General features: G+C 47.1%; 1 protein-coding gene across 1 annotated transcript; it reads right to left on the bottom strand.

The window, feature by feature from the left end:
• Positions 1 to 1,318: 1,318 nt before the first annotated feature.
• Positions 1,319 to 24,986, bottom strand: LOC118088398 (uncharacterized). The gene is made up of 16 exons (XM_035122014.3): positions 24,947 to 24,986; positions 22,849 to 22,976; positions 21,595 to 21,682; positions 19,085 to 19,192; positions 17,262 to 17,387; positions 15,231 to 15,288; positions 13,384 to 13,444; positions 12,269 to 12,360; positions 9,882 to 10,055; positions 8,559 to 8,600; positions 7,027 to 7,182; positions 6,076 to 6,149; positions 5,631 to 5,679; positions 4,023 to 4,080; positions 3,315 to 3,394; positions 1,319 to 1,783 (listed from the first exon to the last, which is right to left on the bottom strand). Exons 2-16 carry the CDS (start codon positions 22,955 to 22,957, stop codon positions 1,742 to 1,744), a joined length of 1,317 nt encoding a protein of 438 aa, XP_034977905.3. The 5' UTR covers positions 22,958 to 22,976; positions 24,947 to 24,986; the 3' UTR covers positions 1,319 to 1,741.
• Positions 24,987 to 25,454: the final 468 nt, after the last annotated feature.

Genomic DNA, 25,454 nt, shown 5'->3' with positions numbered 1-25,454 from the left:
GTTCCCCCAGCCACTCTGGGCGGCTTCCAACAAAACATTAAAATACAGAAATCAAACATTAAAAGCTTCCCTAAACAGGGCTGCCTTGAGATGCCTTCTAAAGGTCTGGTAATTGTTCTCTTTGACCTCTGGTGGGAGGGCGTTCGACAGGGCGGGTGCCACTACTGAGAAGGCCCTCTGCCTGGTTCCCTGTAACTTGGCTTCTCGTAGTGAGGGAACCGCCAGAAGACCCTCGGCGCTGGATCTCAGTGTCCGGGCAGAACGATGGGGGTGGAGACGCTCCTTCAGGTATACTGGACCGAGGCCGTTTAGGGCTTTAAAGGTCAACACCAACACTTTGAATTGTGCTCGGAAACGTACTGGGAGTTCTTATGCCAACCATTTAGGAACTTCCCCCACTTTGTAACTAAGCGACCTTTTACTGCCTGTGCAACTTTCTGAAGGACACACATCTGACCTTTGAAGAGTTTGCAAATAAACCAATTTTTTTTTACTAGTAGTCCTTTTCCCACGCTGGGGGAAGAGGGAAACTTTGGAAATATGCTTTTGAAAGGAGATGTTTGGGAACTCACCATAGGAGCCAACACCTAGGGGCTAAGAAATACAAAGCCTCTGTTTCTTTCTCCTCACATTATACACTGTTTTTGTTCAGGCTCGTCAGTAAAGTGCTATCTGTATTTATTTTCTCTCTGGACTCCATTTCCATTATTTAAATGACTTTGCTAACACAGGTAGGCAGCTTTTCCACGTCGATAGACTGGGGGTTGCCCTGCACCATCTCGTGGTCCTGTCTCTTTTAGCTGTGGCTTCCATTTTTCGTTATGCCATACACACCCGCATGGCATTTTGTGACTGATGCCCATTGCACCTCCTTCAAATTCCAAATGGGACCGTTGTCCCCAAAAGATTGGAGGGAACCCCCCCCTCCCGGCTAATATCTAAGCAATATGCCTATGTGCAAAGCACAGCCTTGGTTAGGTACGAATGTCTCAAGCAATGAGGAGCTAGCTGAGAATTTGATCGCGTCTAAACTTTGGAACTCTCTGCTTCTTGGGGCCAAGCAGATGTTTTTGCCGTACACATTTCGGTATCTGCTGAAAGCATTCTAGTTTACACAAGCCTTTCCAGAGGCTTAGAAAGTTGGTGCGAGTTTTAATCCGTCTTAGCATTTTAACTCTCTGCACGCTTTAAAGTATCGCAAATTATTCCTTATTTTGTCATTTCGCTTTGAGGTGTGTGTGTGTGTGTTTTAACAATCAAACGGTGCATAATTTTTGCAAAGCAATTAAATAAAGAAATAAATACCAGATTCCAGAACTCAGGAAGGCAGCCCAAAGATTCTTTAATGAAACAACTTTCTTTTCACCCTTTAGCACTTAAAATCACCCCTGAAAACTGCCCTTATGCAAAACACTAGGATTATAAGCACTGCTGTTTTTCTAGAAAATTAGGTGCCAGAACTCACCACAAACACCTCCCTTGTTCTCTTAGAATGGCACCCACCTGGGAGGTGCCGGAACTGAGTTCCGGCGAGTTCCAGCTGGAAAAAAGCCCTGGTTGCAAGATATAAAGATATGCGCAATTGAAGATACACCCCTATGCATGATTGAACCCATCCCACTAAAGAGAAGATAGAGAAATGAACCACCCCGGTTTTCCCCCCTCCTTTTCCCCCTTCTGAGCGAAGCAAAGGAACCGCTCTGGCTTCTGTCGAAGGGTCTTCTCCAGCCATCCGAGGTTATCACTCCAGGTAGTTCAGATTGCAGCACCACACTACAATTTTCTGTTGTTGTTTAAAAAAAAAAAGGCCAGAAGAGATTGGGTGAGGATGATGAGCCTCCCATTTCTCCATTGGATTCCACCCTCATCAACTCAGGCCCCTATAAATTCTGGCATCTGAGGCAGAGAACCCAAACAGTGGACACATGCACTCCAGGGAATGGGAATTGGGGCCACTGCATTACGTAACACCCGTATCGCCTTTGTAAGAACTCAATCATTTAGTGTGGCAGCATCCAAACTTTGGAAGTCCCTGCCTATTGACATCAAACTGGCACCTTCGCAATACTCTTTTTGGCACCTACTAATAACATTCTTGTTTAGACCAGCCCATCCAGGTGCTTAGAAAGCTGGTGGGACTTTTAATCTGTTTCAGTAATTAAACTTTCCGTATACATTTTCCTTGTACTATTATATTTCTTGCATTGTTACACATTCCTTGTATAGTTACACATTTTCTTTTCTTTTTTTTTGCAAGGCACCTCGAGGTTTTTCTTTCCCAATCAAAGGGGGTGTAGAACTTTTATGAAATAATAAATTCGGGGCACAATTCCTTTGGGAAGTTCTCCTGCACAGGCCCTTTTGGAATGAACGGGGGGGTGGGGAGTGGGGGGAGAGGTGGCGATGGAAGAAATCCTGGCGAACAGAGACGCTTTCAGGACAAAGTAGGAGGAAGATAAATGAAATGAAACTTTACTATGGGAATCATAGAATCATAGAGTTGGAAGAGACCACAAGGGCCATCCAGTCCAACCCCCTGCCAAGCAGGAAACACCATCAAAGCATTCTTGACATATGCTTGTCAAGCCTCTGCTTAAAGACCTCCAAAGAAGGAGACTCCACCACACTCCTTGGCAGCAAATTCCACTGGCGAACAGCTCTTACTGTCAGGAAGTTCTTCCTAATGTTTAGGTGGAATCTTCTTTCTTGAAGTTTGAATCCATTGCTCCGTGTCCGCTTCTCTGGAGCAGCAGAAAACAATCTTTCTCCCTCCTCCATATGACATCCTTTCATATATTTGAACATGGCTATCATATCACCCCTTAACCTTCTCTTCTCCAGGCTAAACATACCCAGCTCCCTAAGCCGTGAAAAGCGGGCTGGGTTGGAGAGGGAGCCTGCCAGGGGCAGCTGAAGAGACCCTGGGGGTAGTCAAACTATAGCCAAAATGTAGACCTTCCTCACCCCAGACTCCCTTACTCTCCCCTCTGTTCTCAGGGCTACTAGACAGGCTGGCTCTGGTCTGCCTCGAGAGCTGGAGTTAAAATACCAAAACAGAATAAAATTCACATAAACGTTTCTAAGAGGCAGGGAGTTACACAGGGTGGCCTGCTGCCACACTAAACGATCGAGTTCTTACGAATACAGAAGAGGGATTATGGGACACAGTGCGCGCGTGCGCACACACACACACACACACACACACACACACACACACCGCATTTCCCAATTCCCCCGTTTCCCAATTCTCCCCAAACGGAGAATTGGGCACTCCCACCCAACACTGGCATACAATTTAAAGCCTCTCTTCTCACCGGGACAATGATGACGTCACGGCAGGTGGAACAGGCGCACTTTGTGGGGAAAGGCCAGGGGAAACCAATTTTCATTTTCTCTGCAGGAGAAGGCGGGGAATAAAAAAATTACGCAGTAATGGCTGTGCCCACATCGCAAGGGCTAAAGCCTGATACCCCTGGCATTTTCGTCTCAGAGCACTTACCAAAGGGATGAGGAAGGCGGGTGAAGGAAATTAAAGAAATCAAGGCATCAAAAATAATAGAAGGGCAAAAAAAGCAACATGGTATATCTGGGAAAGACTTATTGTTAGGTTGGTAGAGAGCTTAAGATCATCAGGAAAGCCAAACTCCGCTATATACTGCAGAGAGGGAGTCCTTCCTGCATTTGATGCAGATAAGGTCACACCAAGCAGCATAGGTTTTTTTTAGAGTCCTCCAAGCCTTTGGCAACACTTAATAGTTGAGTTATTTTTTTCCTGCCACACTTTTTATTTATTTTTCACCAATGCAGAAGTTGCCAGTCTCGCAAGGTTTTCCATTTGGGGGCAACTGAGGATTTGGCGGCTGCCGACATGCATGTCAAGTGTCCCCAAATGCTGAAGCATTTAAGCCGACCACCCCCTTAGATTTCGCCAACAAAGCTGCGGCGAAGTCGGAAGGAGACGCCTGAGCCGGTGCAAAGCTCACCCGCCGTCTCAGCAAAACGGGACCCTGAGCAACACTCACCGTTGAATAAGTCCCGGCAATGTGCCCTTAGCGAAAACAGTTCCTCTAACAGGGAGCCCTGCGAAAAGAAAATCCTCCACATGTCAAGAGAGAGGCAGATGGGAATCATGGAATTGTGGACTTCGAAGGGGTCTCCAAGGGTCATGTAGTCCAACCCACTGCAGTGCAGGAATCACGTCTAAAGAATCCATGACGCATGGCCGTGCAGCCTCGGTTAACGCCTCCAAATGAAGGAGAATTGGCCACCCTTTTCTGCATTTGCACTTGCTTTCCGTATAGGGAAGGAGGGGAGTGGGGCAGGAGGGTGAGTTGGAGACCACCAGCCTTTGGGCCAAAGGGGTGGACAAGATGCTTTTGGGGGTCCCTTTCAAAACAACTGGAAGGAGATTGGGGGAAAGGCAGGGGAAGGTAAGTCGCACTTCTACCCGGGTGTGTTGGACCAAGAGCCCTGAATGGCACAGGTGGAGAGTTGGGGGCTTTGGCAAATGCTAGTAATTTTAGAGGTGTGGAGACCCCAAGGAAGACCAGCTAGCAGGGGGAGAACCATCGAGCCCAGAAATGCAAGATGCAAGGCGGGCGAGGGAGCATATTCTCTGCATTGCAACTAGCATCACTTCAGCACCACTTCCACACTAGGAATCATGGGAATTGTAGTTGGGTGTCAAGGCTGGGGGGGTCTCTGCTAAAGGTCCCTGCCACCCTCAAAACCACAGGGCCCACGATTCCCTAGAGCAGGGGTTCCCAACAAAATTTTCTCGAGGACCCCTCATCGAGCCGCTATTGTGACAAGGACCCCCATTAATTCCTAATCCTAAATCTAATTCCTAATCTAATTTTTCCAGTAAGCTTAACACTGATCTTGGAAAGGTTAGGTTCAAGGGACGCCGACGATTTAGGTTCAATGGACACTGACAAGATCGGTTCAAGAGTCACTGACTTACTTGCTTGAACATCAAATGCATTATCTTCCTCTTCATCTGTAGGCCTTTGTCGTTTTAATGAACCACTTTTTAACCAACGGTCCATTTTTAACTACGCGAACTGTAGCTTCCGCGAAAAACAACGCTTTGTTTACAAACACTACTGTTTTGCAAAGAGGCAGCGCGCGCCAGGGAGGAGGGAGGGGAATGGAGAAGACAGGGTACCTGCGCAGTAGCGCACAAATGAAGCCGACGCGCGCAAAGCATCTTGGGGAGGTGAGCATTAGTAGAATGTGTGCGCTGCCTCTTTGCAAAACAGTAGTGTTTGTAAAGCGCCACCTAACGGCATACAGCAGAACTACTGCCTCTATCTAATTCTAGTTTTGCGCTAGACTCTGCTCATGCAGGAAGCGGCCAAAACAAAAAATCTGTTATCATACGAAATATATTTAATATATTTTTTATTCTAATAGCATCTTGCGGAACCCTCTGGTTGGGAACCACTGCCCTAGAGAGAGGGAAGAGATGTGTCAATCGGTTTAAAATCTGTGCGGTCGGTATGCCCTACAATGGCCTGGGCGAAAATTCATGAGATGGTGATTTTGCCCGACTAAAAGCTGGAGGGGGTTGAGAGAGGTCAGCTCCCTCCATGAGCCCCCCTGCCCCCATTAAATCGCCCAATACTTACATCAACCGTGCAAGGACTCCCACTGCAAGTACCTGTAACACGGATTTCGCTGGGAAGAGAGGAACGAGCCGCTGTGATCCGAGGCAGAGCCACCATCCGCTCCCCACCCATTCCCCAACTTTCAATCCCAAGCCTGCCCCAGGTCTCTTTGCAGGCGATCTATAGGGCCTCTTTCCTTTCTTGCATCCACAGCCTGAGCCCTGCATCCCTGCTTTTTGGGGCAGGACAGGCCTCTTCAACACCAACTAATCTGGGGACCTTTCCAGAGGCGGGGGAAGTCAGGTGGCAAGAGTGTGAGTTGTGTGCAGGGAGGAAGGAGCGCCCGGGAGCCGTCGCGGGTGCCCAAAAAACAACGCACTCTGCCCCAAGCCCATCACAGCTGCCCACCATCCACAGTCCCAAGGGACCTAATCCAAACCAGGGGACGGGTCCTTGCATACATTACCTTATCGCACCCACGGAAAACACCAGCCGTCCTTTTTGGCAGTCAATGGTCGAAATGACAATTATTTTCATTGTCTGAAATTGGAATGCAAAGGGCATGAAAGTCGAGCCGAGGGCCAGGGGAGATTTAGAGCAATCTGTTTTTTAAGAGATTTAGACAGCTCCAACTCCGTCCAGCTTTGCTCACATCGGATGGAGTCTTGTATCAAACGGTCACTTGCGCTCAGACGCTGCTTGCTTCTTTTAAACCGAAATAAGTATGTGCAAAATTAAAAGCCAAGCTCAGGTTGCACAGAGGAGTGACTCGTCTTTCACCAATTTATTGCATTTCATTTATAGCTCTGTACTGGTTGCTTTGGGGACGCAGGTGGCGCTGTAGGTTAAACCACAGAGCCTAGGGCTTGCTGATCAGAAGGTCGGCGGTTCGAATCCCTACACCGGGGTGAGCTCCCGTTGCTCGGTCCCAGCTCCTGCCCACCTAGCAGTTCGAAAGCACGTCAAAGTGCAAGTAGATAAATAGGGACCGCTACAGCGGGAAGGTAAACGGCGTTTCCGTGTGCTGCTCTGGTTCGCCAGAAGCGGCTTTGTCATGCTGGCCACATGACCTGGAAGCTATACGCCGGCTCCCTCGGCCAATAATGCGAGATGAGCGCCGCAACCCCAGAGTCAGTCACGACTGGACCTAATGGTCAGGGGTCCCTTTACCTTTACCTTACTGGTTGCTTTTAGGAACCTAGAGAGCATGTGTGCCTAATAGTTCATCTTTTTAGTACAGCAGGGTGGGGAGATGGGGGGAGACGCACTGCTTGTTGAGACCAAGAAGCAAAACAAGAATTGGGGGCGGGGGCAGGGAGGGAAATATGTGTAGATAAATTCTTCATTGGGATTTTCAGGAAATCCCATCCCTGATTTGGGGCTCCTGGAGAGTCACTTGCCCGGTGTTTTTACTTACCACTGTGACACGAAGGAGGCTAACATACACAGACTGGAAATAGCCGATATCCACTGCAAAGCGTATATCAAAAATGACACCTCTAGTAGTAATGGAGATGGCGATGTGTGCGCACGAGATCCTCAGCATAATAGGAAGATCCTTTGGACAGACAATCTGTGGGAGAAGAGGGTAAATGTGATCTCTCAGGATCATCTATCCTGGCTCCGGCGCACGTCACCAGTGGGGTGGAAGTTATCTTTTAGAGGGAAGACCAATTTGGTATTTAAGGAGCTGTCAAAGAAAGGAGATTCCGGCTAAACGCCAGGAAGCGCTTTCTGACAGGAAGAGCTGTTGGACAGTGGAACAGACTCTCTCGGCAGGTGGTGGAGTTTCCTTCCTTGGAGGTTTTTCAGCAGAAGGTGGATGGCCATCTGGCAGGGATGCTTTAAGCAGAGATTCCTGCATTGCAGGGGGTTGGACTAGATGACCCTGGGTGTCCCTTCCAACTCTACCGTTCTATGATTCTATGAAATCAACAATTATCTCACCAGGAGATGCTGGCTTTTTTGTTTAGAAATTGCTAAGCATTGGCTTTCCTGCAACAGGCCTGTCAATAGATTCGTGGCACGCTCAGGTGTGGCCCTGTTGCTCTGGTCGAGAAACTCACCTGCCAGGTCAGGGAGGCCAGAGGCAATACCTAGCATCCATTCATCTCCCATATGAGATGTGACAATCAACCAAGGCAACCTCCCAAGACCCACAGAAACATCTGGAGAGACTTATTGGAGAGATTTCAATACGCATCATAAACTTGTTCTAAGCAAAAAAAAAATTTTTTTTTAAATCCTTCCAGCATCACCTTAGAGACCAACTAAGTATCTGACACATGAAAGCTCATACCAATGACGAATTTAGTTGGTCTCTAAGGTGCTGCTGGAAGGAATTCTTTTTATTTTTTATTATTATTACGTCAGACCAACACGGCTACCTACCTGTAACTTGTTCTAAGCAGTGATTCCAGCTGTAAGCTGCTGCTGTTTATTATATTTTAAATTGTGTTTCTCTTATGTGGGGGGGAAAAATAAAATGCTTTCGAAAAAGCTGGCCCAGAAGATTCTTCACTTTGAATTGGAGCTGGCTTCACAGTTTGTGTGACAGACCAGCAAATCCTGATTCAGCTGGCAGTCCTTTTTGTCCCCATTGAAGCCCCTGCAAAAACTGCTCCATAGACAGAGCGGAGAGATGTGCTGGCGACAACACAGGCACTAGCCAATTGGCTCCCACCGCGCAGCTTCAGCTGAACCAAGCTGCAAACTTGCAATGCTGGTTCCCAGAGCTTCTCTTGGGGAGAGGAAAAGGGTATGGAAACTTGTTGAGGGGTGTTTCCAAAGTAGTCGTTATCGCTCCCAAAATGTTGTGTCCGTCGCTGGCACGCAGGGGGTGCCAAGAAGCCATTTCGCCACCCTGCCGGCCCACGAACAAATCGCTGAAAATCTCCCCATCTCCTGACACACCCAAGGAACATCTCGCAGCCAAGGAGGATCACGTACCCCAGAGATGCGGGCAATTATTAAAGTGGTGGTCACAGTCAGCTGTGGAAAGAAAATGCATCTTGATAATAATGTTCTGTCATGGTCCCTCCCCTCCCCCCTCCCCCCTCCCCCCCTCCCCCATGCTGGGCTCTGTTCAAAGAGTCAACCAGGAGACACGCTGTCCGAAAGGGTGGCTCCCTGGATACGTAAACTGAGGCTTGAGCTTGTGTGAAGCCGCAGAGAGGAGAAGAGGAATAGTACTGGAAATAATAATAATAATAATAATAATAATAATAATAATAATAATAATAATACCCCACCCATCTGGCTGGGTTTCCGCAGCCACTCTGGGCAGCTTCCAACAGAAAAATGAAATAAAATAACCTAGTAAACATTAAAAGCCTCCCTAAACAGGGCTGCCTTCAGATGTCTTCTAAAAATCTGGTAGCTGTTTTTCTCTTTGACATCTGATGGGAGGACGTTCCACAGGGCGAGCGCCACCACCAAGAAGGCCCTCTGCCTGGTTCCCTGCAACTTGGCTTCTCACAACGAGGGAACCGCCAGAAGGCCCTCGGCACTGGACCTCAGTGTCCAGGCAGAACGGTGGGGGTGGAGACGCTCCTTCAGGTATACTGGACCGAGGCCATTTAGGGCTTTGAATTGTACTCGGAAACGTACTGGGAGCCAATGCAGATCTTTCAAGATTGGTGTTATGTGGTCTCGGCGGCTGCTCCCAGTCACCAGTCTAGCTGCCGCATTCTGGATTAGTTGTAGTTTCCGGGTCACCTTCAAAGGTAGCCCCATGTAGAGTGCATTGCAGTAGTCCAAGCGGGAGATAACTAGAGCATAACTCTCAGCCTGCGTACTAGATGGAGCTGGTAGACAGCTGCCCTGGACACAGAATTGACCTGCGCCTCCATGGACAGCTGTGAGTCCAAAATGACTCCCAGGCTGCGAACCTGGTCCTTCAGGGGCACAGTGACCCCATTCAGGACCAGGGAGTCCTCCACACCTGCCCGCCTACTACCTTTATATTTATGACAGGGGCTAGATCTACATTGATCTTACAGAATGTTATATTTCATAACGTTAAAGAAATTGGATTGTGGATAAATGTGCAATTAATTGTTACTGGTTTGAATTTTATTGTGTTGTTCTCTTCCTTGGCAGGTTGTGCAAACTGCTACTCTGAATGATGTTTTTTTAAATAGGGTACAGTTAGGGGGCACTGGGTGAGCTTATGGAATCAAGGGGGCAGTGCCCCCCAAAATAATTGGCGACCACTGCCTCCAGCTTGTTGTCAATTGTCCAGGGAAAGGGACCTCATTGTGCAGAACTCACGTGGGTGAACTCATGGTTGAATAATCCTCTTCCCAGCAAAGCTAAAAGGATGTTGGCCAAGTCATCTTCACTAATATAATAACACGTGTGTTCATCAGGGACGAGGGAGGCTGGCAGGTAGTAGCTGGGATACGGGGGCCACGGAACCACAGCTCCTCCACAGGTCACTTGAGGCTGCAAGGAGGACAAGGGGGGGTGGAATTCAGTAGGACCCAACTGCAGTCGCCACAAGTCAGCCTGCACTTGGACATAAGATCTGGAGGCAACAGGAAAGTCACTGGCTGGAAGATGACCCAAGGCAGGTCCAGCGGCCTTTCAGAAAGCAGGTGGGAAGGTGAGAGCGCCAACTGCTAAAGGAACTGCCAGCCCAGACAGCAAAGCTGTGATTCCTTCACTGCAGCCGGTTGAACTAGATGACCCATGGGGCAGGGGCATAGCGTGGCTTGCTGGCACCCGGAATGGGGCAGATGTTGCAGCCCCCTGGTGGACTGGTCAGTCCCTTCACCGGCCAGCGTCTAATCAAGGGAGTCTCTCCTTGCAAACTAGCCCCCCCCCCCTGGGAGATGGGGGCAACTGGATCCTGCAGTGGTTTCCCACCTTCCTCTTCCTCCACCCCTCCTTCCTCGGTGTGTGGCAGTGGCGGCACCCTCCCTCTCCCTCCCTCTCAGCCGGCCCAGGGGCGGGGCGTGCGTGGCCAGCCACGAGGAGGAGGCCGAGGCGCCGCTCCAGCCACGAAGGTCCGGCCTGGGCACAGCTTGCTGCCCCGCAACTCTGGCCTCAATGAGGAATCCTGCCATGGGGTTGCCTGTTTGCAGCACCCCCTCAGAAATTTGTACCTGGGGCCATGGTCCCCCTAGCCCCCCAAGCTATGCCCTGGGGTCCCTTCCCACCACAATTCTATGAGCAAGACAGTTCCAGCCTCTGCAGCAACAAGGAGGTGACCCTATTATATTGCTACGCGCCACCCCAATCTCCTAGTGGGAAGAGACTCCAGGGGGTTCCAGGCGCTTCATAGAATCATAGAATTCTGGCATTGGAAGGGAACCCAAGGGTCATCAAGTCCGGCCCCCTGCAATGCTTGCCCAGGTTCAGTTTCCTTGGAGCAAAGTTCAGTGCCTTTATGGCTTTGTTTTCTCTTAAATGCAATCCGAGTCTAAGATGGAGAAGCTCACAGTATTAGTTATGACTCTCCCAACCTGGCTTATTCTTTCAGAATGTTTTGGGGGTGCTTGATTGGCAGCAAGGGTCCTTGTCCTACAAAGACTAGTTCAGCAATAGAATCCTCTGATTCTAACTAGGGCTGGGCGATATATCAATATTTAATCCAAAACTGGTTTGAAGTTCATATTGTGATGTCGATTCCATAATTTTTGGCCTGGCAATTTATCGTGAATCATTATCTGTTTGTGCTATGCAAAAACCACGATGCGGGGGAAACTGTGAAGCCAGCCAATGCCTCTACGTAGCTCGATCCTTATTTCAGGCATAGTGATTTATCAGTATATTGCCATGTTTGGCTGGTGATATATCACAATCTTGAAATCCAGATATCGCCCGGCCCTAATTCTAGCCCTCCCTCCCTGGCATGGGCGTTCCCAGCAAGGGGCAGGGGGGCAGCTGCCCCCCCCAAGCAAAAAAAATTTTAAATGGTTATAAAGTGATGAAACGAAATGAGATTAGGTAGGGCGATAGGTAGAGGAATCTATGTCAGCCAGCCATTGGGATTGAAGGGAAGGAGAAGTCTCTAGCGGGCTCTAGCAGAGAGAAGAGGGAATCTTCTAGAGGGGTCTAGGGAGTTCCGCGTCACTAAACTGAGCCGCCCGCCGCTAAGCTGAGCCGCCCGCTATTAGTTTACCTTCTTATTCACATTTAGAAGACATCAAGGCTGCCTAAATGGATATAAGAAACTGGTTCCAAAAAGGTAAGTTAAGTAATTTCTGTAGAAAATTAAATTATAAAGGGTAAAGACCTGGCTCAGAAGTACAATAAGAGAAGATAGACTGACTGGGTTGTGTTTGATGAGTGTCCATCGGAAATTCTTCAAGGAAAATCAGGACCGTATTGAAATGAAAGTTTTGAACAAGTTTTCTTCAAACCCAAGAAAAATGATATTAGTATAAGATATGTAACTAGAATAAAAATTAATTTTTCCAAGCAAATAATTGTAATAACTACCGTAATAAAGCACTGCTATAATTATATATAATTTTCTTTAGATTTTTGTTTCATTCGCCTTTTCCGTGCTGAAATGTCACAACCTGAACGACCATGGCTTGCACACACCCCCTTAGTTTTGATCCTTGGTACACCCCTGCTCCCTGGGTCCGTCAACCAGACTGACCCCCTCTGAGCCTGTAACTAGCCTCTTAGAAGATGAAGCCACTCACCACAAAAAATAAATCCACGTAGTTGGCGTAGAGTTGAGGTGGGTGGCCCCTTGTGCAGGTGTACTGGCAGCCTGTAAAGAACGACGCTGGCACTGGGGGAGAAAGATCAGGAGTTTTCCAAAGCTGAACCACAAAGCACAGCAGAACAGTAGCCCAAGCAGGGATGGCTGGCAGCCCTTGGGACTGATGGGGCAGGAGGCAGGGAGGCAGGCAGTAGGTGGCGCCAGAGAGCCAATGTCAGGCAGAGGCAACACAATCTGGTCTCCATCTTGCCCCCTGCTGAGTTCTGCAAGGGAGAGCACTGAGACTAAGGAGAGGGGAGCCGACCTCTGGGCTGGGAGTAGATGAGAAAAATGCTTTTTGAACCAAATGGCCACACCTTTAGCATTCGTCAAAGTATCTGTGAGGTATACCTGTGTCCCCCCCCCATCTTTCATTCATAAAGATTTATCCTGTTCCATTAAATGAGCCTCCTTTAAATAGGCAAGGTCCGCCCTAACAATTTTAAATACGTTAAATTACATTTTGCTTCCCAGATTCTCACAACCCTTTTACATTTAAGACCAACTACATCCATTGATGGGGTCACGAAGAGTCGGACACGACTAAACGACTAAATAACAACAACAACAACAACACCAAGCAAGGCAGGGAGTTCTGAAGAATAGGGACTTTCACCCCACCCCAAAAAATCCAAATGAAACCTTTTCCTCCCGAAACCTCTACTTCAAAAACAAAAAAAGGAGAATCCCAGGGCTGGGAACCAAAGACCTATTTAACACTAGACCTACTTTTTGACCCTCAGTTTTCGCAAAGCAGCAGCTGTGGAGGCTCCTCTCTGTGGTGACCTCATCCCAAATGCCGTTTTGTGTTCTCTACGTTCATTTTCAGAGCAGAGTTCATCTATATTATTGGTTAGTGCAGTGGCCAAGTTTGGCCATCCCTGGGTTACTGTGAAGGCATAGAGTTTTATCTTACGCTGGCTAAATGTCATCTTGTCGTGCCTGTTGTAGACATTCTATTCTTTTGTGTACCACTTTGGGATTTTTTGAAAATATCAAAGCAACTCATGAGTCTTTTTAAGTAAACCAGCCATGCAGCCCCTTAGCGCTTACCAAGTTGCAAGTCACGCATGAGGTTCAGTTTCGTGGCTATCTCTATGGCTTTGGGACAAACCTGCAGAAAAAGAGAAGGTCCGGTGGGTCAGAAACCGGGAACTCCCTGCCTCTTGAGACCAAGCAGGTGGATGTCCTCTTTGGGGGACCTCCTGGATGCGGGATGTGATCCACTGAGAGCAGTCAAGTACAACATTACCTGTATTGCTAGAGTGGACATGCAGGGGGTGATTGTCCAGCCAGTCGAACTTCCTGTTACACCTGGCTGGAGGATTGCAAGTGACTAGTGGGTGGCCATGATCTTTCCAGACCTGGTCAAAGGCCAAGGCACGTAGCCACCTCCTTCCTTCTTTTTCGTCCTGCCTGCTTCCAGCTTCACCTGCACACGGTTATCTCCCATATGGGGTAAACCTATTTCTATATATTTGTCACTTTAAGCCTAGAGCCTGCCTTCAGGGATCACACTGTGCTCTGCCTGATCGTGAGCAAACTTCTTTTTCTTACTTATGAATAAGACTGTGGTGTCTTTATTCTTTTAGGAGGGAGCAAAGGCGTCTTACAAGGAAAAATAGAACATATTCCAGTCTGGGCAAGCCAGATTGAATTGCTTATTATCTTAAAACAGGGGTTCCCAACAAAATTTTCTCGAGGACCCCTCATCGAGCCGCTATTGTGACAAGGACCCCCGTTAATTCCTAATCCTAAAATTAAAAAGTGAGAGCCAAATTAAGAGTCTTTTTATATTTTATATTTATACTTTTTTACAGTTACAACAGCTTCCGCGAAAAACAACGCTTTGTTTACAAACACTACTGTTTTGCAAAGAGGCAGCGCGCGCCAGGGAGGAGGGAGGGGAATGGAGAAGACAGGGTACCTGCGCAGTAGCGCACAAATGAAGCCGACGCGCGCAAAGCATCTTGGGGAGGTGAGCGTTAGTAGAATGCGCGCGCTGCCTCTTTGCAAAACAGTAGTGTTTGTAAAGCGCCACCTAACGGCATACAGCAGAACTACTGCCTCTATCTAATTCTAGTTTTGCGCTAGACTCTGCTCATGCAGGAAGCGGCCCAAACAAAAAATCTGTTATCATACGAAATATATTTAATATATTTTTTATTCTAATAGCATCTTGCGGACCCCTCTGGCATAGGTCCGCGGACCCCCGGACCACCTGTTGGGAACCACTGTCTTAAAAAAAAACCCGAAGGAGTCTGCAACCAGCTTCCTGATGTGTAAAGGGGGAATGTACTCTGCTATATGAAGAAACTTGCTACCGGTAGCGTGAGTTAGGAAGGAAAATATTATTCAATATATCCTCCCCTTTTACCCACAACATTCCCACACTAGAAACATTCTTGTTTAGACAAGCCTATCCAGATGCTTAGAAAGTTGAGGTGAATTCGTATCTGCTTTAGTATTTTAACTTTCTCTGTGTTTTTAAGTTTGGTTGCGATTTCCCCCTGAAATTTATTGTTTCATCTTTCTTCCAATTCAGCGGTAAACTCTGGGTTCCCCCACAGTGGAACTAAAGGAAAAACCCTCAGGCACATCACCAGAAATCGCGGGACTTGCTCATTTGTTCAGACCTTCACCCTACGCCACTGCCCAAAAATAGCATTGGCATCTTGGGAATGCAAAGGTAAGTTTTAAAAGCGACTGATTTCTGCATTTTATTTTATTCTTCTTAAGTATCTGTTTCCCCCATAGTTCCTTTTCCAAAAGCAGAAGAGGGGGGAATCAAAAAGGCGTCAATGAATAGCAGGAGAAAAAGAACCCCAAGATATTGCAGAAATAAGGACCAGGTGTGGGGCTGCTAGCAAAGGAAAGATAAAAGGCTCTGGGAGACCTACCACAGGATCCAGCACGGGGCCCAGAATTTCCGCCACTTCTGCCAGCTCCAGCTTCACACTATAAAAAAAGCAGGAATTAAGTTAGCAAAGAGGTTCTTTGGAATCCTGCTGCTCTTTCCTTTCTTCTTATTCTGTTATTATTATTCATTTCATTTATGCACCGCTTCCCATAATTGCAATTGCAATCCAATGCAGATGCGGGGGGAGGGGGAGGGGGAGAGAAATCGCCACTTAAAAAGCTTTTTGGAAGAGGGGGGCCTTTGATAGGCTCCCCAAAGATGGTAAATGCTCGCCTCTCTGATATATGTAACAGGACGGAGTTCCAGAAGGCGTTACATATGATGCAGTATTAAAATGTGACAGCAGAGGGCGCCGCAGAGCAGTGAGCCGCCAGCAACTTGCAAACTGCAGCTTAAATGTTATAGAACGATATACCTATCTAATATCGTTCTAATAACGTTTAAAGTATCAATGTAGATACTTCATAGTCTCCAGCTGCCCCCAAAATGCTGGGGCTGTCATGAAACTCCTTAAGCCATCATGGCTTCTCACTTTGCTTCCGTTCTTTCCCTTTTATTTCTTTAAAATGCAAATGCTGAAACATTTTGCTAAAATATTTGGTACACCAAGAGTTGCTTCGATTCCTGTTTGGTTCCCTCTTGGTCTGGTCTGCTGTTCTCCGGGTGCCTCTGCCCACCATGGAGGGGGAAATTACCTCACACCTAGGGAAAACTTGGGGAAAGCCATACTGTACAGCAGGCATCCCCAAACTGCGGCCCTCCAGATGTTTTGGCCTACAACTCCCATGATCCCTAGCTAACAGGACCAGTGGTCGGGGAAGATGGGAATTGTAGTCCAAAACATCTGGAGGGCCGAAGTTTGGGGATGCCTGCTGTACAGCAACAACTTCTCCCTTTGGCATGCAGAGTCCTGAATTCCTAAGTTCAAGCCTTTTCTTTCTCCCCACCCCCACCCCCCCAAAAAAAGCCTAGTGATAGCTGTTAAAACCAGACAAGTCACAAGCATGGGCTCATCCACACTTACTTTTTGTCCTATACTTTGTAATAATAATAATAATAATAACAATAATAATAATAATAATTTTCTTATTTATACCTTGCCCAGCCATTCTGGGCAGTTTCCAACATATGTAACATAATAAAACATTTTTTAAAAATTAAAAAAGTTCTGTATACGGGGCAGCCTTCAGGTCTCTGCAGAAAGTTGTATAATTGTTTATCTGTTTGACATCTGATGGGAAGGCGTTCCACAGGGCGGGTGCCACCACCGAGAAGGCCCTCTGCCTGGTTCCATATATCCTCGCTTCTCAAAGTGAGGGAACCGCCAGAAGGCCCTTGGTGCTGGACCTCAGAGTCTGGGCAGAACAATGGAGGTGGAGACGCTCCTTCAGGTCTACTGGGCCAAGGCTGTTGAGGGCTTTAAATGTCAGCACCAAACCTTTGAATTGTGCTTGGAAACGTACTGGGTGCCAATGTAGGTCTTTAAAGACCAGGCAAAGGTATTTAAAGGGCTTTTAAAGCACAGTGGGTTGATGTTTTTCTTTGCCTCTTTGCTTTCCCTGCAAAAAAAACCATGCTTTAGCACTCAGCACTCTTTTAACAGCAATTCAGGTTTTTCGCAGATTGGTATATCCTAAAGGCTTTTTATGGAGAAAGCGCCAGGGATGAATAATAATAATAATAGTAATAATAATAATAATAATAATCGGCCCATCTGGCAGGGTATAAAAAGAGCAAACCTATCCCTGGATACAAAGCAGCAAAGGAAGGCTGCATGAACCCTTGCACGCCCCACCTGGGCAGCATTGACATTCACTGCATGGAAGCAGTAGCCCTTTGCCTTTCCGGGTACACCGACCCTGAACATGCTGCTTTCCTAGATCTGGTGATCAATCTCACAAACCTTTGACGGCTCAGGGCATTTCCCCTTGTTGTCGGAAAGAGAGGCGCTCGACCGACCCCCGCCTGTCCCCGTCCCCCAGCCAAGGAAAGGAAGGTGTGCATCACCTACTCGATCAATGCCTGTACTTTGATTTCCACGTACGCCGCAGAGCAGCTGGCGACCCTCAGCCCCAAAGGTCCCACAATCATCGTGATGGTAAGACAATATGCGACGCGCACTTTGACCGGTACCAGCCTAGGCAGAGAGGAGGAGAAGGTCATCTGCTATCCATCCCTGATTTGAGAGGTGAGGCCTAAACAAGGGCTGGGGGGGGGGCAAGGGCTGGCAGGTGCCGATGCAGCACTATGGCCGCTGCCGCCACCCCCACCCCAGGCGAGGAACGGCTCAGTGGCCAGGCGTTTGCTCTGAACACAAACGGTCCCAGGTTCAAATCCTAGCATCTTCAGAGAAGACTGGAGAACCACTGCCAGTAAGGGAGCAGAATCAGATTTAGCGCAGTGCCGGTAGTTCCTCCATGCAGGGTGCCTAGCCAAGGGGGCACAGAACTGTGCAGATCTGTAATGGAGAAGATCCATTTGGGGCAACCATATTTGGGGCTTGCACAGGGTGCCATATTACAAAAGATTACCTTCCCCCCCCCCCTTGAAAATTTAAGGGTTTAATTTGAGTCAAGGGTGCAGAACCATCCAAGTCCGTTAAACACACAAGCCAATATTTGCAGCCTATTAAAGTGCTCAAGAAATGGAATCTGTCAAATATAGCCACTAATTTTACTCTTCGGTTTAATTTGCATGCAAAAGCCAGGAAAATGTCATTAGAAATACTCATCTAGACAAAGGTGAGAAATGTCAAACATTTTTTATTCCCTTCTGTTCTGCTCATTATTTCTTAGATGATTAGATAGATGATAGATAGATAGATAGATAGATAGATAGATAGATAGATAGATAGATAGATAGATAATAGGTAGATGATAGATAGATAGATGATAGATAGATAGATAGATGATAGATAGATAATAGATAGATATAGATGATAGATGATAGATAGATTGATGAGATAGATAGATAGATAGATAGATAGATAGATAGATAGATAGATAGATAGATAGATGATAGATAGATTGATTGATAGATGATAGATAGATAGATAGATAGATAGATAGATAGATAGATAGATAGATAGATAGATGATAGATAGAGAAAGAAAAATACAAACCCACAGCAAAGTATCTTTTTATAACATACAGAATTGAAACAGCTACTTACGGTAATTAGGGGGAAAGAACAAAGGCAGAAAGAAGGAAATGAAAGAGAAAGAACTATGGCAATATTATGAAGGTCCATCCAGAGTGTGGACAGCATGCAGTTAGATGACCAGGGGAAAAACAGCTCCCGATGTTTCTATGTGGCCTTAGCCATGCTGTCAGGGGGTGATGTGAAATGAAAAACCATCTGGAGAGCCACCCTCCCATCTGATTTTGGTTTAGCACTCTTCAATGCAAGACAGAGGATATAATGAGCCAGGCCATGTATTCCTTTCGTGTCATTGCCGTGCATATTTCTTGTTGGCATGTGGAGATGTCCCTTCACTTGCCTGTGGAGCAAAGGCTGGGTTTGCCTTTGTTGATCTGCCCCTTTTCACCTCTGGGGTTGCCTTTCCCACCCAGCCAGGATAGACTGGCACCTTACGCCCAGCAGGCACCAAGGGAACAGCAAGAGCTTTTCTGGAAGGGAAGGGGGGTGCTAAGAGATCAGCACCCCCCCACCCCCGTCCTCAAACCACAGAGGTCACGGCAAAGGGGAGAGTCCTGCCGTGCGCAAGCAGCCAGGGAGAGCGGGCACAAAGGATTTTGCAGTTTTGATTTTACAACTTTCAACAACGAAGGGTCTCCCAAATCTGCCCAGAGACCCAGGATGCATCTTACTCACAGGAGGTAGCACTTGATCTCGAGCACGAGGCACACAATCACTTCCACCCTACCGGGCGGCCTCATGACCACCCTAATACTCTCCAAATTGAGGATAGTTAATCGGCAGCTGCAGAAATGGAAAAGGAGCTGTTAGGAGGGGGCTGGCCAGAGCGCCAGCCAAAGTCTCCACGACCCAAGGCAAACATGCTCATTGCTACACAACCCTTTGCCAGCCATTTCCATTGCGAAGAAGGGCTCTTCCAGCTGTGGTCATCACAAGCTCCAGCGTGTCAACATTCCCTACTGTGACTGCATGTGACGATCAAAAGCAAAAAAGGAAGGAGACTGCCCAAGTCTTGGTTTTTTTACCCCCATGCAGGTATATACACTTTTGAAGCAATTCATTAAGAGATAAACTGATTATAATGCATCTGATTAATTGGCAAAGTTCTATTCAAGTGGGTGACAGCCATTGTTTTAGACCCATGGTTCCCAAAGTGGGCAGTACTTGTAGGAATGTTTATAGATGCTAGGAGACAATCTATTTATAAGATACTAGCTGGCCCTGCCTGTTGTCTTTGTCCATGGAGCTCACTGGAAGGACAGGTCCTGAAGCTGAGGCTCCAATACTTTGGCCACCTCATGAGAAGAGAAGACTCCCTGGAAAAGACCCTGATGTTGGGGAAGATTGAGGGCACTGGGAGAAGGGGACGACAGAGGACGAGATGGTTGGACAGTGTTCTCGAAGCTACGAACATGAGTCTGACCAAACTGCGGGAGGCAGTGGAAGACAGGAGTGCCTGGCGTGCTATGGTCCATGGGGTCACGAAGAGTCGGACACGACTAAAAGACTAAACAAGAACAACAAGCTGGCTCTACCACACATTGCTGTGGCTTAATCTGTTAAATGGGTCCTCAGAGCCCCCCTTCTGACTCCTCACCCACCCACCCACGGGCTCATCCCTGTGATTGGCCCCACCCTGTCCCGACCCATGACCTTTCCCGCCCCCCACCCAGGGGAGCCCCCACCTCTATTCAGCCTAGTCTGCAAACCTCTACTCTTCCTAGCCTGCCGAGCTGCTGTGGAGTGGGAAGGTTTCCTACCTGCATTCCAGTATAGTCACCACTAGAGGCCGCTGTTGTGCAAGGCCTCCTGATTCTATTTCCCAGCATGCACTTTAGGGTGAGTTGTGTGTTTTAGAACACAGGGTTTTGGGGGTTTTATGTGCCCAGGTGTGACATTTGTCTTTGAAAATGGTATGAGCTTGCTATTCCAGCCGCATTTGACTTTGCATTAAAATTTGAATGCAATCGGTCAAGCGGTTTTGTTGAACATTGGAGAGGAACACACATACTCAGTTTACATTTATATATATAAATAGATAGATTATCCTTCCTTGCTCACATTTGTGAGTTCAGCAGAGTGCCTTCCCTTTGCAGCCTAAAAGGGAAGCTTTGATAGGCTAGCTTTAGCCTTGTAGTTTAAGGAATCCAGGATGCTTTCGGGCAGACTGGAGTCTCCTGGTATTTCCTTTTACTTCGGATCTCTCTTCTTAAGAGACTCCACCGGCATCCATCAATAATCAATTCTAGGCCCATAGTCTTTGTACGGATATGTATAGAAGCTAGGAGAGGTACTGCCACCGGGGGGGGGGGGCAGTGCAATTACCCAGGGTGAGGTGCTAAGAGGCAAGGAGTGGGGGGGGGGCTGGAATTGCAAACGACTTATCTTTTTTAAAAAATAATAATAATCTTTATTTGTATTTTAAAAATTAAAAATTTAACACATACAAATCAAACGAACAAAACAAGATTTTTTTTGTATATGTTTGATATGTTTTTTTGATTTATTTGATTTGCAAACGACTTATCAGACTTTGAAAATCTGGCGTCACAGGATAACAATCATCCATTTGACTGAACATTCATTTGGATTTTGAATAAATGTACAACTCACCATTACAGTTTTGAATTTCACTCTGTTGTTATTCTTAGTAGGTCATGCAAACCACCATTCTGAATAAGGCTTTCTATAGCGTAAGGTAAGGGGCATTGGGGATGGGTTTATGGAATATAACTCCTCTACTTTTACCTTTTGTAACTAAGCAACATTTTAAACTGCCCGTGCATCTTTTCTGATTGCTGTATGGAAAAGCACATGAACCTGACCTTTGGACAGTTTGTAAGTAAAGCACTTTATGACTTACCAGACACGTCGCCTCCCTCTGTGCTAGGGAAGTGTGATAGCTTGGGGAAAGCTTTTAAAAGGGGACATTTTTGCGACTCACCAGAAGGACACATTTGAAAGGTTTCACAGCCGGTATTTCTACACTTCTCTTTGCTGCATGTTTTGCCGTGCTAAACCTCTGCTGGGGGGGTCTTCTCACCAAAGAGCGCTTGCTCCAAACTTGGGACTGGCTTCCAGGATTCCAACAGAAAAAAAGAACCCAGAGCAACTTGGAGAGGGGAGCTTGTCTCCCATAAAAGCATCTAAACTTTAGACTTCCCAGCAGGAAGATTGCTACTCACTTAATCAAACCAGGCAAGAGGGGGGGAGGGAGCCGTTGGATAGGACCTTGCAGGTCCTGCACCCAGTGATGTTGTGTGGAATGGCAATCTGTAAAGACAACACAAACAGGAGATTATTGGAGATGGCAGAGGCAAGCACTATTATGATTTTGTCCACCGAGCTGCTACAGCACGGGATAGTATGAAGTGTGTCTGACTTTACTGTGGGAAAGGAAGTGCTGTGTTATCTCCTTTCTCTCCTGTGATGTTTTGTACTGTGTTTTGTTTTTCGCTTCTGGCCCTCGACATAGCTGGAAGCACCACGCATAGCTCTGAGCTTCTGAGCTGGGTAGCAGAGAATGGACTTTGTTTACAGCCCGCAATAAAGTAGTTTGAGATCTACTTTATGAGTCTTTGTTACCTGTGTGTGTGTTGTTCTTCACGCCAGAGAACAATCGCATATTTCTGTGCCACTGGTCTGCACTAATCGGCAGCCAGGAATGCACACAGGGCGAGGCCTCAGCTCTGGGGCAGTCTCACACTGGCCCTGGGTGGGCATTGCTAATGCCCTGGGACAAGGCAGGGTTGGAGAAAGTCAACAGTCTTCCACCTTCAGCATTGGGAAAGTCGTGGCCGAGAGGCAGAACATGGACTAGTCATTTATTTATTATAAAACATATTTATATGCTGCTGCCATTATTATTATTATTATTATTATTATTATTATTATTATTAATGGAGCAGTTTACAACAGTTATTTATAAAGCTGTATAAAAAAATTAAAATCAGAGATCAGCTAACTCTTACAGAACGATGCAATGCTTGATTGCCTGCACAAGCTTGATGGAATCATTGCAAAAGTTTTGAGCAGGAATCTGGAATCTGGAATGTTTGGCTGAACCTTGCCAACCTGGGAAGGGAGCCCCTCTAGGAGAAGGAAAGCTCTCCTCCTAAACCTCCACTGCCTTGCAGAGTATCTTTTGGGAGAAGAAAAGGCTCAAACACAATGCTCTGCTTTCCTTTGGACCACATCAGTGGCGCTGAGAGGGGGGTCTTGTCCTCTGGGCATCCCAGGACAGAGGTCTCAGTAGCAGGGGAGGCATGGCAATGAACCATGTCTGGAACCTGTTCAGATGGGGGGGGGGGGTTGTTGCATCCGAGAAACACACACACCAAGCATTGAGCTACCTGGGGGTTTCCTGCAAAAATAAATCAATAAATGGTTGGGCTTGGGGATTTTAAGTGTGTCACATCAGCAGGGGCAGATTCCCTTACACTTTTCCAGCCCGGGTCGAGTGACTCTGCAGCCAGTGATGCCCAAGGCGCCATGGAAGGAGAGGACGACAATCAGAAGGGCGACACTCAGGAGGACGGTTTGGGCCATGGTGGCTTCTGCAGAAAACCTGGAGAAAGAGAGGCAGCCAAAATGCATCCGTGGGCTTTGTTTGGCTTCCTTCATTAAAGAAGCACGTCTCCGTCTCACATTTTTTCCAAGCAGAAACTTAAAGACAGGGTGCAAAGACAGGTGGTGATGGGCATGCAAGTTTTTATAGGGGGGGGGCTTTGAGCTGGTCCATACTGATGCTTCAAAGTGTCTCTCCCACTTGCATTTTGATACTTAGAAAACCCGCTGTGGCCCTCTATGGCCTTCTGGAATTCTTATTCAACTTGTACTCTTTTTGCTGTTTCTCACGCAGGAAGGCCATGGACTTATGAGGAACGGCTTAGGGAACTGGGTATGTTTAGCCTGGAGAAGAGAAGGTTAAGGGGTGATATGATAGCCATGTTCAAATATATGAAAGGATGTCATATAGAGGAGGGAGAAAGGTTGTTTTCTGCTGCTCCAGGGAAGTGGACACGGAGCAATGGATTCAAACTACAAGAAAGAAGATTCCACCTAAATATTAGGAAGAACTTCCTGACAGTAAGAGCTGTTCAACAGTGGAATTTGCTGCCAGGAAGTGTGGTGGAGTCTCCTTCTTTGGAGGCATTTAAGCAGAGGCTTGACAGACATATGTCAAGAATGCTTTGATGGTGTTTCCTGCTTGGCAGGGGGTTGGACTGGATGGCTCTTGTGGTCTCTTCCAACTCTATGATTCTATGACTTTCTGGGTCCAATTGATGACTATTTGTCTAGCAGGGGGAAAGCCTTTATCAGTTGTTGTTGTTGTTGTTGTTGTTGTTGTTGTTGTTCCACCACCACCACCCTCAAGGAGGAGGTCTGGTTTCACACAAACAATAAATCCTGCTTTATTCCTGACTTGCGAATCAGGATATGGCTTGCTTTCCCCAAAATGTAAGGTTCGCCCTCTTCTTGCGTAGCCATAATGGCAATTTGCAAGAAGCAGGCATTAAATGGTGCATTTCAAAGGAAACTCGCTACGTCCTTTGCACAAGTTAGCAAGGAGGGAATGGGGGTCAAGGGTGGGTGCTGGAGCTAGCTGGGCTTTTGGGAGGTTTCTGTATCATGAAAAACTTTGATTTTAAAAAATATAACATGCATAAAAGCAGGGTGGCAGTGATACTGATGTAGAAGACAATGCCCCTATTTTCACCTGAGGACTGTTGGAGGGAATGGGCGTGGGGATTAGAGTGTGAGACTGAGACCTGGGAGAGACCAAGTACGCAAAATAAAGGAAGAAAATAAGACGGACAAAAGAAGGAGAGATTTTGTTTTCGTGGGGAAAACTCTGGAGCAAAAAACAACCACCAGCCTCGGACACGGCGGAGCTTTTAAGCTCAGAGCAGAGCAAGAGGCAAGTGTGGATGCGCCCTGAGTCTTGACAGTCTCTAAGATAAGGTTGATCTCAACAGGGTCTCCAGCTTGATTTTTGCCTGTCTGTCGGGGATATTCCAGCTCTAGATTTTCTCCACTGAGCAGGAGCATGGGCTAGATCTTGGGTAGGTTCAGCCTGGAGAAGAGGAGACTCGAGAGGTGTTGTAAAAAGAACGAAGGGCAGGTTTTGTTTACAGCAGAGGGGACAAGAGAACCATCTTCAAATGCCTGAAGGACTGACACACAGAAAATGGAGCAGAAATTGTCTTCTCCAACTCCAGAGAGGAGAACCAGGACCAATAGATTCAAAAGACAAGACTCAACATCAGGAAGAACTTTCTGGTACGGTAGTAAGAGGCTGTTCAACAGTGGGATGGAGTTGCTTGGAAAGGGCTGTAAGCAGAGGTTGGATGACCACCTGTCAGGGATTCCTGAGCTGTGATTCCTGCATTGCCGGGGGTGGGACTACATGGCCCCTGGGGGATCCTTTCCAATGCTACAATTCTATGATTGTGTGATCAAACACAAGACCCCCCCCCTTCCTAGTCTACCCCCCACCACTTCATCTCAAATCACCGCTCCTCCCAGTCTCCTTACCTTCCGTTGCTGTTTGATCTGGGCTGGGTTTTAGGTGGCTGCCTTGGACAGCCCTCCCCCAGGTGGCAAAAGGTGTGCATTATATAGGCCGGTAAGGCAAAGCCAATGGAGCCGAAAATTAGGAAGGCGTGGCCAAAATAATAGCTCGGATAGAGCTGCCACGCTGCAAAGAGCCAAACCACTTCAGGCTGTGAGAGAATGTTGAATGTGCTCCTTAGCAATGAACAGGCCATTCAAACCAGGAGCAGCCTTGCTGGTGCACAACATGGGCTCTGAACTCAATGCTTGTTGAGTGTGCTGTCTTTGGTGAGCTTAGGAAAGAAAGAAAGAAAGAAAGAAAGAAAGAAAGAAAGAAAGAAAGAAAGAAAGAAAGAAAGAAAGAAAGAAAGAAAGAAAGAAAGAAAGAAAGAAAGAAAGAAGTCAGAGGTGTTTTTTTTAATAAGTTTCCTCCCCCAAGTTCTTCAGGTTGTTTGGCGGCTATCTGCAAAATACATTTCTATCCATTAAG

Source organism: Zootoca vivipara, chromosome 7, assembly GCF_965207765.1.
Source record: "Zootoca vivipara chromosome 7, rZooViv2.hap1.1, whole genome shotgun sequence".
NCBI classification, from domain to species: Eukaryota; Metazoa; Chordata; class Lepidosauria; order Squamata; family Lacertidae; genus Zootoca; species Zootoca vivipara.
This window is presented reverse-complemented; position numbering and strand designations above follow the sequence as displayed.

Excerpts from the sequence above, each read along its gene's own strand:
- LOC118088398 (XM_035122014.3), bottom strand. The coding sequence starts at position 22,957 with ATGGCCCAAACCGTCCTCCTGAGTGTCGCCCTTCTGATTGTCGTCCTC. Across the intron at positions 5,680-6,075 it reads TTTTCCGTGGGTGCGATAAG|CGAAATCCGTGTTACAGGTA; the intron begins GTAATGTATGCA and ends CTCTCTTCCCAG. Across the intron at positions 4,081-5,630 it reads GGAGTCCTTGCACGGTTGAT|GGCTCCCTGTTAGAGGAACT; the intron begins GTAAGTATTGGG and ends TTCTTTTCGCAG.